Source organism: Macrosteles quadrilineatus, unplaced genomic scaffold (genome assembly GCF_028750875.1).
Source record: "Macrosteles quadrilineatus isolate MER2022 unplaced genomic scaffold, UCM_ALF_1.0 Scaffold_2__2_contigs__length_208266976, whole genome shotgun sequence".
NCBI lineage: Eukaryota > Metazoa > Arthropoda > Insecta > Hemiptera > Cicadellidae > Macrosteles > Macrosteles quadrilineatus.
Genome location: NW_026542595.1, coordinates 138,979,608 through 139,000,154, shown reverse-complemented (window position 1 = coordinate 139,000,154; position 20,547 = coordinate 138,979,608). Strand labels below are relative to the sequence as shown.

General features: G+C 36.5%; 2 protein-coding genes across 3 annotated transcripts in view; one reads left to right on the top strand and one right to left on the bottom strand.

Annotated features, from left to right (window-relative positions):
- The window catches only part of LOC128988123 (acid phosphatase type 7), a 30,548-nt gene extending 16,405 nt beyond the window's left edge, over positions 1-14,143 (top strand). For both annotated transcript variants that reach the window (XM_054409339.1, XM_054409340.1), the window contains exons 6-10: positions 3,549-3,726; positions 4,301-4,443; positions 8,592-8,763; positions 11,776-11,913; positions 13,390-14,143. In XM_054409339.1, the coding sequence (XP_054265314.1) occupies positions 3,549-3,726; positions 4,301-4,443; positions 8,592-8,763; positions 11,776-11,913; positions 13,390-13,464 (706 nt within the window). In that variant the 3' untranslated portion in view covers positions 13,465-14,143. The remainder of the gene's footprint in view (positions 1-3,548; positions 3,727-4,300; positions 4,444-8,591; positions 8,764-11,775; positions 11,914-13,389) is intronic.
- Positions 14,144-14,447: 304 nt separating this feature from the next.
- On the bottom strand, positions 14,448-15,584 carry LOC128984959 (uncharacterized protein K02A2.6-like). The gene has a single exon (XM_054404330.1). It carries the CDS (start codon positions 15,582-15,584, stop codon positions 14,448-14,450), a length of 1,137 nt encoding a protein of 378 aa, XP_054260305.1.
- Positions 15,585-20,547: the final 4,963 nt, after the last annotated feature.

Genomic DNA, 20,547 nt, shown 5'->3' with positions numbered 1-20,547 from the left:
TACTGATGTGCACTTTGACTCCTAATATTTTGCTTTCGGTAATAAAAATATTCATCAAACACTCATTCGGCCTGTCGTCGAGGTATATTTAGTTTAATTACTGCCTTTCAGACTTGATGTCGAACTCGTGAGTGATTACATAAATGCATTTAAACATATTTATCAACTTGGTTTGGTAAAATATTAATAAAAAACATCAAGGTTCTCCTAATTCTACTTTGAAATTAAAACATTCTCATTAAAATTGATTTTTAAATTTTCCTTGGAAATAAAATAAATTGAATGATATTGATTCACATTTCATGACGTGCCTAGCTATGCATGCTCGTGCGTTCCAGGCCGCCACGTGGTGCCGACCTGTAACCTGTCGATTTCCTGTCTGAACAAAGCACCTAGCTGGTCTGAGACACGTTTTAATCTATTCTATTTCTGTTAAAATTGCATTTTTGGCCGGATCTTGACGCTCTGCTACCACTATGTGATGATGTGGAGTAGTATGAGTGTAAATGAAGATACCTGGGCCCTATATATCTTCCTCTAGCCACTGCCAAATCACCCACATTTCCTGTCGTAACCCAACTCTATTGCAAGAATTAATCTAACTCGTCAAAGTGCACAATATTACCTTAGCTGCCTATCACAGCCAGCTTTTATGTTCGTAATGTATCTAATTATAATATAATGAACAGAGAAATATATATATATGGACTTATTCTAATTCGTGAAAAAGGTTACTAGACTTAGCAAATGTGAATTCTAATTTACGATATTAATTGCCAGACCACGACCCTTCGAGAACCTAATAAACTACATGATTGAATTACTTTTTGCCCCAACCTACACCCTTTCCCCAACCCCTACTTCTATTAGCTAGACATCTTAGGCTACAGTCTACTTATCCGATCAGATGTACAGCTCCAGGCGCTCGACACTACACTGAACTCGTCTCTTGGTTCGCTGCGCGTGCCTACCCGGGTCGACTGCGCGCGCATCGTGGTCACGTGACTTGCGCTATTGTAGCGGTCCGCTACATCTGGCTATAAACTATCTGGAGTTTACACGTCAAGCTTGTATATAGCCGAGGAGTTCCTTATAAAGCGATATAGTTCAGCTAACTTAACTGAGTAGATTGCAGTTATTGTTTATGGATGAACAAAACGAACGAAAGTATAACACAACCTTCCGTTTAGCACAAGAGATTTGAAGGGGTTTTGTCAGTACAGCAGTCTTACCTGAATGGGGAATAATCCACCCTGGTACTTAAGAAGCACTGCATGACATCTAAGTGCCACAACGTGCAATGATTTAAGTCAGTGTCACGACGTCCAAAATGTAATTTTTGAGCCGTTTCTCAATGTCCAATTAAAAATATTTGACTGTTGCATGACGTCCAAATCTCTTCATGTCCAAAAATACAGTAATTGCAATTAACCTAGTCTTTTACAAGCTTTGGACGTCATGGGATTGGTTGTCGTGAAACAGCCCACTGTACATTTTAAAAAAAAGTAGCAGTTGCACCATGTCCAAAGTCGCTGCCAGTTTCACGACGTCCAATAGCTCAGCGTGGCCCACGACATCCAAGAGCGCCTGCACACTACTATTTTACCGTCTTTAGTACATACAATTTGACCTAACCTAATCTAACCTTGATCCGTATGCAGGAGCTTTGGACGTGGTGCTACTGCTAAGTTTTAAAGAGTATAAAGTTTGCTGTTGCACAACGACCAATTCCATGATGTCCAAAGCTTGTAGAAAGACTTTCTTGCAGTTACTGTACTTTTGGACATGATGAGATTAGGTCAACGTGCAATGTAAAATAGTTTATATCGGACGTGGTAACACAGCTAAAATATTCTTTTTTGTACGTTATGACACTGACTAATATCATTCATTGGCTACATATTTTCAAACAGGTAGGCTTAAGGTTTGAGATGAAATCAGAGATCAACAGAAAGAGGTCTCTTCCAAAAATAAGCATAAACAAAAAGTAAATGGTAAGAAATGTTTTGTAGTTCTTTATGTTTGATAATTTAAAACCCCTAATGTCGCTGAAACTGGCATTCTTGGCTTATGGCTCATGTTGTTGCACGGTGGATGTATAATGGAGTAAAGGACAAAAGATCAGTTTTGTATTCATGATATCTTGATCGAGTATTAATCTATATGCCCTTGGACTATAATTCTCTTAGGTTTCCTGCTCAACTTGAATTGATCACTTTTCAAAAACATCCCGAATCAGCCTTAAGACAAACCCTTCAGAAAGCAGATATGTTTTGTTTGCTATCGGTAAATATTACCAATATAAAAACAGTATTGATATGTCTTTATTTTATAAACTTATGTTTTCCCGTATTTCTATAAAAAATAGGTATATTTTAAAGTAGATTGTTAGGATTAGTACTGAAAAAGTTTTTAAAATTGTACGATAAAGTATTAGTAAATCTTTTTAATAAAAGCATTAAAATAGTAACAATTATCAAAATCATCACTTGGTTGTATAATTATGTTGTTACAGTTGTATAATGAACTAGCTTACAGTTGTTTACCAGAATTTGCCCTCTCAGCCAAATAATAGGCCGATAAGCTTGACCAGGCTTCAACAGAGATTACTTAATGTTGTCTGTTTATCAAAAAAACCTCCTAAATTTTTTTTTGGAAGACCACTAGTCAAGTTATGAATTGATTTCAAAATATATGACTAGTGTCAATAAAAAATCTACATAATTAACACGTTCGCTGCAGCCCATCAAATGGCAGGCGTAGCCCCAGTGCGGCGCAGCCCGCAGCGTCGAACAAACTCAATTGCCGGGCTATTGGCTTTCATATTTCGGTATGACGAATATCAAATAACGTGTGGTGATGTCCTGTTTTATGACAAGAGTCGACGTAGTTTGCTAAACACTCACAGTAGATGCCATTATTTTACAATAAAACAAAATTAATATAGCATAAAATTACAGTTAACAAACCTAATGAGTGAGTCAAAATCCACCAGGTATAGTTTCGGAACGAGTAACGATAATTACAAATGGATTGCACCACAAAACTGCCAATGTCATACACGAAGCACGGACAAAAATACTCCGACCTACACCGGAGTGCGGCTGCACTCAAACGGAATAAGTTTGGTGGGTGCACATTACCGCCCGGGCGGCGCGGCGCAGCGTGGCAGAGCGCGGAGCTACCGCCCGGGCGGTAACCCGCAGCGAACGTGTTAAAACCATAACAAAACATTCAAATGTAATTAGTTACTGCTTTAAAAGTGTGACTCAGTAAAGAGTCTTCATCACTCTTAAGTGAAGTCTGGTTCGGTCTTCGTTAGAAAGAGCGCACTCCTTATTGGGAACTGAACATGCCTTTTCAGTACCGAATAAAAATGAGTCATAGAGTCATAGCTATGAGATGAGAATTCACTTGCTTTTAAATCTGTCATCCAGTCTTTGGCGAACAACTTATACTAACCATACAACCAAAACATAACTTATGTTGAGAAGTATTTTTTGTAAGACTACAGTTATACGCTGACATTTTTCTTTTACTTGTTACAGCAATTTCAGTCACTACTCTTCCAGATTCTCAATGCCGAACACGAAAGACAACTTGTTCTACAGCTTCAACTTAGGCCCGGCTCACTTCATAGGGTTTTCAACAGAGGTGTACTACTTCCTAGGTTACGGCATCAAACAGGTGGTTCTGCAATATGAGTGGTTGGAGAATGATTTGAAGGTATGAAAATGTACATCAAGGATAAAAAAATAAACTGTATCAGCAAACTGACACATACTTTCTCCCATTAGCTCGTACATTGACATGGTGGGGTGGAAGCTGTGTCTAGAAAATTACTCTAGTCTAGATGAATAAAGCAAGAAGACATCTTAGTACTGGCCTGAGGATGGCTTGTATTTGAGTTGAAACTAGCTGCCTTACCGCAACTCATCAGATGGTATAGATGCAGTTGTTTAACACTAATTTATAGTAAACACTAAAAATAAGTAGTCTTTCTAAAAAATCAACAGAACTATCCACCTCCTGTCCACAATATCTACACCAATTATGCAGATGTATAAGTTACCCATCAAAAAAGAATGAAATATACTGTCCACACTTGTTTATACCACAATTTAAACAGACTTTGTTGTCTGTTCTACGTTACTGTTGGTATTTATGCAATGTGAAAAATACATTTGTGACTAGAACCAGAAGACAATTAGTCAGCCTTCTACATATTTCAGAGGTGATACCAAAATGTTAAGACTGTTTTGGCCCGGTAAATCAAAATAGACCCTTTTTCAATTTTCAGGAAGCCACAAAACCAGAGAACAGAGCTAAGCATCCATGGATCATCACGTTTGCCCATCGACCCATGTACTGCTCTGATGACGACGGAGACGACTGCCTAAACTACGAATCTCTTGTTCGTTCAGGATTGCCAATCGTCAAATGGTTTGTTGCTCAAATTGTTTTTTGGGTTCATTTCCTAGTTATAAGGACTCCTCCTTATGAGTCAGTTACTAAAATGACTATCCCTAAGTGCTTTTTGTATGGGATCTACTAGTGAAAAATCTGTAACCTTTCTTTAAAGGTACTTGACACGTTTGCTTCATTGTCGATTATATTAAGTCACAGTGGACTCTTAACTATTGTGAAGAGGTCTGTGTTAGATTGATGTCCACAAGCTCAGTTTTTCATGGAAAAAGGCAGAACATTTCTCAATGTCAAAATATGAATGTTCTGTTTTGACTTTTTTAACCCTCCCAGTGTTACTTGACGAAAATTCGACAAGCAGCACACTTTGTGTAGTGTTACTTGTCGATTTTTCGACACGCAGACATCGTTTACGGCGAAGGCTCTATGACTGACTGAATCGGATTGAACTGGATCGAGTTAGGTATCGTTCTTTCCGTAATATTCTAAGCTTTCTCCAGAGGTCTGTCTCAGCGCTGTACGTTCTCTGAGCCGATCGTAATTGTAGCAGACAGCTGACGTGCGTGTATTTGTAAACAGCTAGGTTACCCTTGGACCGATGACTGATGTGTTTTATTACGTTTATCATTGTTTTAGTGTTAAAAATCAAAAGTAGTGATATACGTGTTGCATTATAAGAAGATTTAAGTGGTTTTGAAGTGCTGGTTGATGATCCTAAAGAAGTAGGTAGTAATATTGATGTAAATTATCAGCCAGATTCCTAGCTATGGTTAGGCTATGCATTCTTAGCTAAACGCTATGTACTGAAATCTGTTTTTTGCCCATAACTTATTTATTTGCAATTGCAAATCTACTTCCTTATATTATTATATATTTGTAATCCTCATAAAATTTAGAACAAAGTGGCTATTTTCAAATATTTGTAGGCCTATAATTTATACAATTTCATTGAGCGCGAACTTATTTTTTTTTTTTATTTTCGAAATTATATTTTTTTTTCCTAAAAATTTTTTTTTTGAAAAAATGTTCCTTATGTTTTATATATAATATTGAAGCCCATGATTTTCCAAACAAAATGGTATATAGAACATTAGAATTAACATTGTTTTAAGCTTCTCAGATCCGTTTTAATAAAACCTTGCAAATGCGCCAAAAATAGGTGGACATTAAGGCCTAAACTATGGACACTTGGAGGGTTAAAGTCTTATGACTATTTTAAAACATGAAGAATAAAAAGCAATGGTGAAAAAATAGTTTTATTCTAGTGATTAAATTATTTTATAAAAGAACACACCTATTTGGGATTTGTTAAACCAAGCGAAATTAGGACCACATCCCGTCTTCCATTCCGCCTGGCGGGGTACGGCCCTTGAGGGAACCATTCCAGCATTCGCCTGAGTGAGGAAAGAAACCGTACAAACTTGCCTCAGAATGGTCGGCCTGATAGTCAGACCTCCCGAATGTGGCGCAGCATCATTGTTATGATGCTACCTCACTCGGTCAGATTAGTATCAATTAATGCAATACATTATAACTTCTACTACTACTTACATAAGATCATTATCCTAAGTACAATAGATACTTAATACTAGATAATTGACATACCTATCACGATACCTTTACACACTTACTACTATAACAAAAGTCTGTTATAACTCAAAATGTAGTTACGCCTTCTTTCCTTTTCCTCTTTTCTGTCTCAACTCATCTTTAATCGGCTCACAGTGTTACCTTTGACATGTTACTGTAGAATTCTTCAGTTTCTTCCTCTAAGTTTCCCAGATATTACATATCCCCATCCATTGTCTCATTCATCTCCAACATTTCATCATGTTCATCCAACATTTTTCTATATAAGATCCGTCAGCACTTTACCCTGAGCAATCCTTTGAATCCTTCTTGATTTTCTGAAGCAATGCAACATCGTGTCTTTGTTTATCTGGTGTTCTACAACCTTCCTTTTTTCCCAGTTGCCCTTATTTCATTGCTTACAATATTGATCCTCTGCAAGCTCAATAGTGACAAAAATTGAATAATTCTGCCAAGCTTTTTGCCGAGGTTTCGTCTTTCAAAACTGCTCTACTTTGTACCCTCTTGAATGGAGCAGACACTTAGCTTTTTTCTTGAGTCTGTACTATTCTTCAAAATAATTTCTACAGGAGGAAAAATTGCATCTTGTATTCATTTATTGAGTCAGTGAATGAATTAAATAAATTGTATCCATGGAAACATATTTATGTCAACATGCCAAGCCTTCCCATCTTTCCACGGTGGATATTTTGAAATTCTCAGATGGGATCATTGTGTGTGATTCTAGTGTGCCCCAAATCCCATTCAAACCTTTGCAGTAGGGATGGTCAAGTCTCGAAATTTCGGGAAATTTTAAATCTCGTTACACGAGACGAGAGTTCTTTTTGCCCGAGATTTTTATCGAGACAATAAAAAAAAATTAAAAACGCCTGCAGAAAGTCAATCCAATACCCGCAATACAGGAGCGTGTTGTAGTGTTGCATTTCCTTTGCGAAGGCGTTCTTATTTAATTAATTCTTAAAATGTAAATATTACTATATAACTATTTTAATAATATTACTTTAATAACATTTGAGAAGTTTTGTTAAGTGTAAGCATCGTGCAAGTGTGAGGAATGTTTTATTACTATAAAAAGTCAAAACAAGTAACTATTTTATAAAAATTAATATTGCTTTTATTTTATGATTTATTTTATTTTAGGATAAGTTGAACTCTATGCTAACTGCTATCACTATGTTTCCTAATGGTAGGCATTTTTAATAAGTTAGGCGTGATTAATAAAAAAATGTTATGCTGATGTTTTTTTTAATAAAAGATTGTAAATAATCTTGCCTATTATCATTATTTTTGTATTTAAACAGTCATCTAACAATATTACAAAATCAGGTAAAAATTTTGAACATGCATTTCCCGTTGTGCATGAGAAGGGAAATCCCGTCTCGATCTCGTCTCGAAATTTTATGAGAAATAAAAAATCTCGTCTCGTCTCGAACTAAAAATCCAATCTCGTCCATCCCTACTTTGCAGGGTTAAAATGAGAAAGCTATAGACTTTTAAACCACGGGAAACCCTGATTTAAGCCATGAATTTCAAATTTAAGCAAAAAAAGAAACAATTCGCTATTTCCAATTCCTGGTAAATTGATAATTGGAATGCCATTGAAGCTGTTAATACCAGTATATAAAAGAAATTCTTATTGATCACCTTTACTGTATGACTTTCAATTCAATTCCCAAAATTTCAACGGAAAACCCTGATTTTAAGTCAAGAATTTCACAGTAAAATTAAAAAAAAGGAATAGGAAGGGCCAATTCCAATTTTTTGAAATTGAGAATTGGAATTTCATTAAAAATTTTAATACTAGTGGTATCAAAACATTTTTTGTTGATTCCCTATACTGTATGACTTTCAATTCAATAATGATACCTACATTTCATATCAAATCATTTCTACCCTTTTCAGTCACAAAAACTTGTCAGATACCTTCCGATCTTGCTTTAATATTCCAAAATATGTGTAAAGTTCCACGGCCTCATAAAAATGATGAATTTACAAAAATCCTGCCAAAAGAAGAAGAATACGAGTTTCCAAAATGTATGGGTTTTAATTTTGAAGCTAGTTTTTATTAATTTAATTTAATTTTATTTTAGCTTTATTTTTATTCATTTTGTAACTTGGTCTGGAATTGGAACCACATTTCAGCTCACAGTGCCATTGGTTGTGTTGCTACTGCCTTTCCACCTTGGGGAGCAAGCTGGTCTAGTGGTTAGAGCGTGGGACTGCAGTCCCTGAGGTCCCGGGTTCAAATCCTGCCAAATCACCAATGGATTTTTATCTAAGTGATAATGCCGCAACCCCTAGGTCAAAAAACATTTTTGTTAAGTGTCTAGAAAATTTTTTTTTTTAAAAACTGCCTCTCTGTTTAATACTACATATTTATTCATGAGATTGGCTCTTAAGTGCTGTGATGCTGCCATGATTCAAGATTCTGCCTGTTACCAGCTGCTAAACTCTTTTTAACATCACAAAAATATGTAAATATGACAAAATAACTGACTAAACATGAATTCAAGGTCCATGCTTGAGTGGGGAATCTGTTTGAAGCGTAATGAAAATCACTGTGATAATTTCTACAGGTTTGGCCTTGAAGATCTGTTTGTGAAGTACGGAGTGGACCTGGAGATCTGGGCTCATGAACACTCTTATGAGCGGCTGTGGCCTGTGTATAATCACAAGGTGTACAATGGTAGCTGGGAACATCCTTACACTAATCCTGGGGCTCCTGTGCACATAATCACCGGCTCTGCTGTAAGTATATCTGCAGTAAAAAAGTAAATAATTACAGTAACTATCAGCCACCCTCTGCCTCTAGTAAATTCTGACATATAATACTTTTGCCAACTACGCAAGAAAGATGAGTACCGCTTGTTTTAATATGTCAGTGACCCCTGTGAATATCCTTCTTTGAAATTTGCGTGATGCTCTGCTATTATTGGGGCTTACCGTTTATTTTTGATAATGGTTCTGGTTAAATTACCAGTTGGTAACAAAGCTATAATTTAGGGATGAACGAGATTGGATTTGTAGTTCGAGACGAGACGAGACGAGATTTTTTATTTCTCATAAGATTTTGAGACGAGATCGAGACGGGATTTCCCTTCTCATACACAAAGGGAAATGCACGTTCAAAATTTTTACCTGATTTTGTAACATTGTTAGATGACTGTTTAAATACAAAAATAATGATAATAGGCAAGAATATTTACAATCTTTTAATAAAAAACATCAGCATAACATATTTTTATTAATCACCCCTAACTTATTAAAAATGACTACGATTAGGAAATATAGTGATATCAGTTAGGATAGAGTTCAACTTATCCTAAAACAAAATAATTCATAAAATAAAAGCAATATTAATTTTTATGAAATAGTTACTTGTTTTGACTTTTTATAGTAATAAAACATTCCTCACACTGCTTACACTTAACCAAAACTTCTCAAATGTTATTAAGTAATATTATTACATGGTGTCTACTCTCCGGGAAATTCGGGAAAACCGGGAAAACTCCGGGAATTGTATCTTACCTTGAAATGTCCTGGAAAACTCCAGGAATCCACCCAAACCTCCGGGAATCCACAGCCCGGTCATCGGAATCGTCGGCTAACCAAACACTGCCGCTTTTGTTGCCGAAATCGCGGGAGACAATTATCGGTGTCGCCGAAACGGCAAGATATCCTCACGGGTATTGGCACGATCGCGGGAGACGATTAGCGGTGTCGCCGAAACCGCAGGATATGCTCACGGGTATTGCCGCGATCGTGGGAGACGATTATCGGTGTTGCCGAAACCGCGAGATATGGTCACGGGTATTGGCATGATCGCGGGAGACGATTATCGGTGTCGCCGATACCGCAAGATAGTCTCACGGGTATTGCCGCGATCGTGGGAGACGATTTTCGGTGTTGCCGAAACCGCGAGATATGGTCACGGGTATTGGCACGATCGCGGGAGACGATAATCGGTGTCGCCGAAACCGCAAGATATTCTCACGGGTATTGCCGCGATCGTGGGAGACGATTATCGGTGTCGCCGAAACCGCGAGATATGGTCACGGGTATTGGCACGATCGTGGGAGACGATTATCGGTGTTGCCGAAACCGCGAGATATGGTCACGGGTATTGGCACGATCGCGGGAGACGATTATCGGTGTCGCCGAAACCGCAGGATATGCTCACGGGTATTGCCGCGATCGCGGGAGACGATTATCGGTGTTGCCGAAACCGCAGGATATGCTCACGGGTATTGCCGCGATCGTGGGAGACGATTATCGGTGTCGCCGAAACCGCAGGATATGCTCACGGGTATTGCCGCGATCGTGGGAGACGATTATCGGTGTTGCCGAAACCACAGGATATGCTCACGGGTATTGCCACGATCGCGGGGGACGATTATCGGTGTTGCCGAAACCGCGAGATATGGTCACGGGTATTGGCACGATCGTGGGAGACGATTATCGGTGTTGCCGAAACCGCGAGATATGGTCACGGGTATTGGCACGATCGCGGGAGACGATTATCGGTGTCGCCGAAACCACAGGATATGCTCACGGGTATTGCCACGATCGCGGGAGACGATTATCGGTGTCGCTGAAATCATAAAATATGCAAACCTATTTTGCCGCGATCGATTGCCTGTGTTGACGAGACTGCAAGATATGCTCACCGGTATTCCCACGATCGCAGGAGATGATAGCTGGTGTCGCCTTACCTACTAGTTATACTGTTTTATTATGTTGTATAAAATATTTTCTTTGGAAAAGTTTTGTTTTAAATTAAAATAATCATAATAGTAATAATAAATTATTATTAGCGGGTTGCGATTAGTTGAACGGGTTCCGATAGTAGCTCTTAAAATTCAGGAATTTGTCTTGAATTCTCCTGGAAAACTCCTTGAATTTTTCAAACCAGGTTTAGTAGACACCATGTATTAAAATAATTAAAGTAATATTTACATTTAAAGAATTAATTAAATAAGAACGCCTTCGCAAAGGCAACGCAACTACAACACGCTCCTGTATTGCGGGTATTGAATTGACTTTCTGCAGGCTTTTTTATTTTTTATTCTTGTCTCAATAAAAATCTCGGCCAAAAAGAAATCTCGTCTCGTGTAACAAGATTTAAAATTTCCCGAAAATTTCCCGAAATTTCGAGACTTGACCATCACTACTATAATTTCATTCAACACTCATCCTCCACTCTTTATCACCATAAAATACACATCCTGGTATGTCAGCGCCATAGAAAACAAATTAAATCTAATATGCCCTTATTGGTAACAAATTAGTTTTCCCAATTGGCAGTACCTAGAATCACCTTTATTTACCTGAGTGAGCCAAACAAAAAAACCATAACAATATGTATTGTTATCTCTGCGTTGAATTATTTTTTAAGAGGTAGGGGACCTCTTTGTATTTGCCCAGGCATATGCATACAACCTGTCCAGCAAAGCAAGGGGTGAGCCGTTTCAGTGGAAAAATGAACTGGTTGAGACCAGTTCATTTTTCCACTGAAACGGAATCAAATTTAAAATCAATTTAATTTAATGAGTCAAGTTTAATGGCAACGCCAGGTACAACTCATGGCATCGCTGCCATTTATTGGTAGTCTTATCACGATACCGAATGAGACACTAACTCGCTAAATATATCTGATAAAAAACAAATGTAATGAAGGTTACTAAAATTTTAACTTGATTACAAAAGTTACTATGTTTCCGTTTTCAAGTAGGCTATTGTACCCCTACGGTTTGTTTACAGGGGTGTGATGAAAAGGTAGACCCTTTTATCAAGAATCCTCGGGAGTGGTCAGCCTTCAGATCCTCGGACTATGGTTACACTCGGCTGCAGATCCACAACTCTACTCATCTCTACATGGAGCAGGTCTCCGATGATCTGGTGAGTGTTTGACTATTGAAGTAGACATCTCATTTTCATCAGTAAGAATAAAAATTAACTGAGTTGTATTGAATCACTGATAAGAGTGTCATGATGTTTATTACTAACTAGCTGTACCCGCGGGCTTTGCCCCGTTTAACTTCATAAGTGAGCTCGTTTGCATGGCTCAATCACGTCCTGGTTGAAGTTCGTTCACTACGCTCACTCACTTTTAGGTTGGAGCTCGTTCGCTGCGCTCACTTGCCTTCAGGTTAGCTCGTTCGCTACGCTAACTCGCCTCCAGGTTGAAGTTCATTCGCTGCGCTCACTCACCTTTTGGTTGCAAATTAGCTGTTGTCATAAATGTAAAAGAAATAATAGTGCTGCACCCTGTTGGTAATCGTTGTAACTTAAAATGCTATTGAACATCATAGAATAGAACAAACTTGTTTAATTGAAACAGCTGTTGTTAAGATTCATTAATTCCATTTAAATATGAGTACTCATATGGTTAACATGGGAAACTCCAGAGCCACTGGGGCGGAGCCCGAGAGTCCGATCAGAATAAAAACAACTTAGTTTGCCTATTTAATGCCTAAAGAATCAGTGTACCAAATTTCAGCCTCCTAGGTAAATGGGAAGTGGGAGAATTAGTGATGAGTGAGTGAGTGAGTGAGTGAGTCAGTCAGTGAGGGCTTTGCCTTTTATATATATAGATTTGTGTTGAATATGCCTAATTGTAACCAAGCTAAATTAAATGCCAGCTCTTTATGAACTAGCATGATGTCCAACTTAACACTTAAATACTTTTCAATGAAATGGCGACCATACAAAGTAGGTATTTAAAGCCAAGTATGAATGGAGAGTGTAGGATGAGTGGCGCGATCTTGTAGTCTTGTTGGTGACTAAGGCCGACTTATTCCTTAGACACAGCTGTTAATTAATAGCCCATACAGCTAATGGCAACTAAGGGACCTACAGTTTATAGTGGAATCCGAACCACATTTTAGCCTTGGTGTTGGTATATACGAATTGGTCTAATTTTCTGGATAGTACTGCGGATATCTAGTACTCACTCGTGCGGACGTTTATCCACACCAGGGAGTATCGCATCCACAGTGCATGCCTATAAATATTCACAAAGTAACCTCCTAGTAGCTGGATTACAGGACAACGCCACCCGTCCTAATCTAACTAATCATAAGTACCCAAAAATAAGGGAAGAAATCAAATTTGACTGTAGTGCAATTTATTAGTGGCTCAACTATGTTTTATGCATATGAAAAAGCTGCTATAGCTAGAGAAAATATATGGGAAGTCTTATTCAGTATCAAAAAGTCAATGGTCTGATTATGTGAAACATTCTAAAAAGTAAAAAGCAATACAGTATTTTTGTTTTACAATTTAAAACATTAAATAAACAACATAACACGTAAGTAAAGTTTGATTTAGTTAGTTGTTTTTACTTATTTGCTCATTCTTGATATATGATTCTAGGATGGCGCAGTGATTGACTTCGTTTGGCTAATCAAAGAAAAGCACGGCCCTTATAAACTGGACATGAAACCGTAAACCTTCATAGTCATCATATGAACCTACTCTGTAATATACTCTATCATATTATGATCACTCTAGTTTACTAGAGTATGATTACACTAAGTGTGATAAAGAATACCTGTCGATGTAATTGTTTGCATTAATCAAAGTAGACATTCAAGTTCATTAAACGTATAGATAATGGATTATTTTGTATTGGTGATAGGACTTATTTTAAAGGTCAAGAATGTATTGCCAACAATTATTATGTGAAGCTTAAGTTTAAAGAATTTCTAAACCTATAAGAAAAGATGTACATTCCGCTTGCATTTAATCTTCTAAAATATTTGAAGAGAATATTTAAATATTAAACTTAATTTGTTCCTGTTTAAGTCATTGAATTCAGTTATTATTTGTTAAATATGTAATCTTTTGTGTACCGATGCTCAAATTTGTGAGTTATCAATGGTCAATGAGATAAAAACACTCTTTCCCCAAACTGGCACAATTCTTATGAAGGGTTAAACATAAAGAAGATGCCACTGCAGTACAAACAATTGAAACAATTGAGTGAGTTAGAGTTTTTTTCTAGTCTTGTAGCCAAATTGGATAGATTAACACACCCCAAAGCAACATTATAGCCCCTGGCAACACAATTGTTATGTTTTTATGTATGTACCATATATTTTTTAACAAATAAATCTCTGTAAATTTTGGTCTTGTTTCTATCTTACCATTTTTACCATGGGTTGTTTGAACTTTAAAAAAAAAAAAAAAAAAAAAACTTAATTTATAAGGTCCAGTGCATGGTGCGAAGCACAGGACCAAGCTACTTGAGCTGGTCAAGATGGTACCTTACACCATCTTCATTATCCAGGAGCTAAGGCAAAGATTCTGCTGTAGTGTTATCGTAAGTTAAATTAAAATATAGTTTTAATAAGACAAATACTTTATTAGGTAGCTTTTACAATAAATCAAGATTCAGAATGTTTACCAACAAAAACTAAACAAATAATATTCTAACACCATATCATGTGTTCTGAAGGACTGGTCTGCAGTGCTGGTTGAGAGTGATCAGAAGGCATAGTAGTGCTAAATCTTTGCAGTGATCTTCTGTTCCTCCGCAAACAACCATCTTGCGTTTGAATTATATAGGATCGAGGTGCAGGATGTTTGTTTAATATAGTTCCTTCTTGATTCCTGTCCTTCATATGGACTTGAGCTCCATCAGGTAGAGTAGGCAATTCTGTGGCTCTATGTCTTTTGTCAAAATAAATCTGTTGACGATTAATTCTTGCTTCTTCCTTTTCCCTTAACTTTTCAGTGTCTACCAGATAAGGTCTTAGTTGATCAGGCATTATTAGAACACAAGTGCGGATCCTTCTCCCGAAAAGTAATTCCGCTGGACTTTTTCCATTTTCTAGAGGGGTTGCTCTTAACATAAGTAGCATTTTGTAGGGATCATCACTTTTTTCTAAGTGGTACTTAAACATTTTTACTTGCGCTTCAATGAAACCATTGCTTTGTGGAAATTTTGGGCTTGATGTAATCAATTTAAATCCATAATCACGACCAAGTTGTTTGAATTGACAGCAGTCAAATTGAGAACCACAGTCTGCTCTCACTGTCTCAGGTACACCATGACGTGCGAAGATGGACTTTGTATATGTCACAATAGTGCCCATTTTTAAGTCATTTAGTCTAGCAATCTCCATAAACCTGGAATAATAGTCTGAGATTAAGAGATACCAGTGACCTTTGCACTTCAGCAAATCGGCACCCACTATTTGCCAAGGTCTGTCCGGATAAGGCGTTGGTATCAGCGGCTCTGCTCTCGTAGCGCGATTTTCTGCACATATCTTGCAATTTTCTACTAGTTCTTTGATTTGTTGAGAAATACGAGGCCACCACACAGTCAATTTTGCAAAAGATCTACATTTTGTTATGCCTTGATGTCCTTCATGAATACTTCTTAGTACATTAGCTCTTAGAGAATTTGGTATTATAATACGACTTCCAAAGAGAAGTATACCATTTTGCTCACTTATGTCTTCTCTACGATACCAGTAGGGCAATACGTCCTCTGGAATCTTAGATTTTTCTGGCCAACCTTTCACAGAATACTGAGACACATGTTTTAGAGTTTCATCTTTCATAGTTTCTTGATTTATTTCTCGCAACCTTTCATCTGAAACTGATGGTAGAGTAGTGTCAATATTTTGTATATATATATGCAAGGATTTCCTCTGTAAGTTCCCATTCCTCTTCAGAGTTCTCTGTGTCTCGAGACAGTGCATCAGCCAAAATGAACTGTTTACCGGGCATGTAGGTAATGTCATATGTATATCTCATCAGTCGGAGTCGTATTCTTTGAAGCCTGGGAGTAATATTGTCCAAGTCTTTCATCTTGAATATGGAGAGCAAGGGCTTATGGTCTGTCTCAATATGAAAATGCAACCCTAAAATGAGGTGTTCAAATCGTTCACACCCCCATGCAATCGCTAGAGCTTCTTTTTCTATTTGAGCCCAATTATGTTCGGCTGATGACAAACTTCTCGAAGCATAGGCCACAGGACGTTTAGTTCCATCTTCTTGAAGCTGAAGTAGTGCAACTCCAATACCGTATGACGAGGAATCCGCTGAGAGGCAGGTTTCTTTAGACATGCTGTATAAAGCGAGACACGGTTCGGACATCAATGACAGTTTAATCTTTTCCAAAGCTTGGTCTTGATCAGGCCCCCAAACAAATTCTGTATTTCTTTGCAGTAAAGCATGTAGTGGATGAGCTATGGTCGACAAATTATGAATAAACTTCAAATCAAATCATCTTTATTCAAGCTGTAAATACATACATGAATAGAGTCACAGAAATAAGAACTAACAAGTACATTATGTTTCTTATTTTTACATCATTTTACGTATTTACATACATTGCTAAATCTATGCAATACAATCCTTTATTAATGCTGTGTATTTATGAATGTAGTTTAAACATTTTTTACTCTTTTGGTTGATTAGGCCTACATAACAAAAGGCTAAAGACAAATTTATTAAATTCGCTCATCAGTCACCAGATCTTGCAATTTGTATTTTTTTTTTCTTTATCATTGAAATCATTTATGTAAATATTTACCTACAACCAGCTCTAGTCATGCTGGTAGCAAATAAGCTTGATTATTGGATGGATTAATAGAGCTATAAAAAGAAATCTTCTATAGAATAACAAGTTTTATCTTGGAGATATTTTCTTACTAATTTCCTAAATCCCTTTGTGTGTATATTAGTTTTCAGATTTGATGGTAATTTATTAAGAAATTTACATCCGATTTGTGTTGCTTTCTTTGAGAAAAAAGTGAGGTTATGCCGGGGTATATCTATTTGATCTCTATTTCTTGTGTTATATATGTTTATATCTTTGCGAAACACATACTTATGAATGTTATTTTTGGCAGAGATAATGCATTCTAAAATACTAGTGTACCTGTTGCTCGAAATCGAGCAATTGTCAAGTACCGTTATTATACAAAAGTGTTTTTTTTTTTTTTAACTACAGTAATAACAGTCATAATTATCGATGAGTTTAAAAGACCCAAAAACTTAAAATGCTTATGTAACTAATTGAAATACTTGCGCTATTTAATAACGCTTTGGAATAATAAATATTTGAGCATTTTTTGGACCCGGCCTTTGTTGACCCGGTTTTTGTGTTTTCTACAAATGTTTCCCGACTTAAAGCTGTTACCAGTAAAAATGTCTTGCATGTATTTATTTGATATGACTTTAGGCGGGTTTACTTTACCACTGTGACAACATGATGTGTATATTCTTCATGGCTTTTTTTCTTCCAAAATAAGTTGCTTAGCATAACTGGCATAAATGATTCATCTCCCCAAGTGATTGTGTACCTGGATTCCTTACTGTGAGACCATGCCTCTCCTCTACTCTTCTCATAAGTATAAGCTTTCCTATTAATTGTCTCCTCCTCCTGTTTTCAATATTTCTCCTTTAAATTCAAGAAATATTCTGTTCTTCCAACACAACTTATTAACTGCTTGGATTTGTTTATAACCTCCTAAATATTACAAACATCAATATTTACTCCCAGAAAGCTGGTGAGTTTATTTTTATTTACAGCTGTTTTTGTTTTAAAATTTGTTTTCAATGTAATTCTTATGGGGGGAAATGCGACCTTTGAGAGCGTCTCGTGCCCTTAAGGGTAAGACATTTTAAATTCTAAAACCTTTATGCAAAACTACTGATTTATTAGAAAACATTCAGTATTTAGGCTACTGCATTTTATAAACCAAACTCGAATCTTGCTACCTTGGCCTGTTTACCTGTTTGGTACCTGGTAAAACTTATCAGATTGCATAAGTGAATTATTAGCAATACAATGATGGTTTATCTCGTGATATCGAGAATATGTAATTCTGACCGCTAAATTGAAACCCTTAAAAGGTGGGTCTGGGTCTAAAGATATTTCCAAACGAAACGTAAATCATCATTATGTCCCAACAGTTTATCATGTGTATCCCAGTCACACCAACTACATTATATTCTATTAACACGTTGGGTGCTGATGACGGGAATTCCCGCAATTGCTTAACATTGAAATAAATGCAACTTTTATGTTCAAACATGTCGACCGCACGAATAGTGTTAATATAATGATCGACATTAATTTTGCAAGAAGATTCAATATTTTAATATGAGTGTCCTTAGTTTCTTGTTTAAGCTGTCAACCTTTATAAGGAATATAGAATCATTTTTATTAGTATCCCAATTTTGCTGATTTATAGTCCACTTACTATATTCTCGTCTGTTAACAATTTTTAGAAAATTAATAAGCTGTAAAAACTAAGGTAATATAGTAAATTAATGATGTACAGTTTAACACATGAGCAATGGTTGTGTAAGCTTCTAACTTAAAGCAGTAATAAGAATTTTAGATACGTCCATTGACTTTAAATACATCAAAATATTTATCATCCTATATTGTAACATCATATATCTTATATCATATATCTTGGTTTGATGTTTCATGTCAGCTAACGCTTCACAGCGTTGATGTGTTGGCTGAATATTGCCCTCGTATTTTAGGACAAATGTTACAATGCGATTAAACTTTGGGTTTAGTGACAGAACAAAAGCAGTGGTTTATAAATGTTCTATTTTGTGTTACTAAATATAAAATACTCCCGGCGCAGCAAACCTGCAGACTAACTGAATTCCCAACTGACTTGTTGGATTTTTAAAAAATTATTTCCTCAATTGTCATATTTATTCAGGGGTGCCCACAGGGGGGTTTGATGTCGCAAAATGCGACATCAGAAATTTATTTGGGGGGGATTTTATGATTTTGGGGGGGATTCAAGCCAGTGGTTGGTTAAAAGCACATAAAAGATTAATAAGATAATTTTTACGACCTCCTTAATTTATTACTGGGGTAATTATGCAATCAAAATCCCGTTTGACATTTTATCTTGATTAATAAATCATTTTATAATTGCTATAAAATATATAGATACTTTTATGTGTACTTCCACTTTCTGACTCGTATCATGTTTGACAGTGAGAACAATTCCATGCCAACTACACCAAAGGATTATGGTTGGCTTATTAAATTGTATCCGCAATTTGAGTTTGTTTTTACCTTTCATTATGAACTCATTCTCAAACAGTCCCATTGCCTTGAGGACCTATTGATGGTTTTTTAGGTTTGTTTATTATAATATATACTTGATTCATAAAAAACCAGTATTATGATAATGATAATCATTTTGCTATTTTTACAACATGAACAACAACATGAAAGCTTGTGATAATATTTTGGCTCTCCCAAATAATTATGCCTGGGTCATTTATTCATTGGAAGAAATTGACATACAGTACTGTGACAATTTAATTAAGGTTTTTGATAGGCTATGTGTTTACGATAACTTCAAGAACTGAAACACACGATTCTGGATTAATTAAATTGTATTTGTTATTGTCTTTTCTTGAATCTAGAAAGAGCTTCAAACAAATTTTACTAGTCTTAGAATAGATATATAATTATTTTTTACGCGACACTACACTATTTTGACGAACTTCCCATGCAAGGATTTAGTCCAGAAAACAGCTGTTTGTCGCCAGCTTAATCAAATGGGGTTTCATACAGTACTACTGTACTGGAGTTTTGCCGGACACCAATCAGCTGATTATACTGTATTTGGGTGGCAATGAGTGGTTATAACAAAAACATAACCTCTCTTAGAGGTTATGACTTTTTAGTCCTTTAGTTGGTGGTAATATATAGGGATTTGAACGGATTTAGTAGTATGGCGTAAACTATCGTACGTCACTCGTCCAAAATGTGTTGGCCGGACTCGTATAAAAAAACCACTACTCGACTTTGTCTCGCACGGGATTCATGACTAATATACTAACGTAATATACTATTTTACCACACTATGATGTTTTTAACTGTTTTACATATAGGTACATTAATTGGTGGCTGAAAGTTACGTTTTGCAGGCCATGCCAGCTGTCATCGTCATTCGGGGATCGAGCAGGTTTTTACATCCCTAGGGCCGCAAAATCAGCTGCCCGCTTACTTTCTTAAAACATGAATGCATATTAAATACACAATCAGTATCCATAGCATTGCAATAGAGTTGTTTTACTGTCACCGCAGCCTAGCAACTATTTATTATAATTTTTGCTGATTCCTCAAACTATTTATCCACATGACCTTAAAGTTGTAGTTGTGTTGACTATATCAGTGTGCAGTGCATTATCATTGAGGTGAATTAGTGGTAACAGGGTATAGTGTGGTGAATAATAGCGTTCGTACCACGGAGTGAAATGGTTTTGCAGTTCTCGATCGTTTTAAGTCCTCGACATCGTATCGAACTTAAAAACTATCTCGAACCAGCAAAACCTCATTTTTGGCCCTAGGCACGAAATATACTATTAAGTTTAGGCCTAGTAATATTTTTGAGACTGAAAATTTTACACTTATTTAAAAAGGACCAAACTCAGAAGTGGATTAAAGGGCAATTTAGAAAATATCTCAAACCTTTTGACATAACTTTAAGTACTTTCTCCCCTACAATTTAATATGGTAAAAGAATTGTT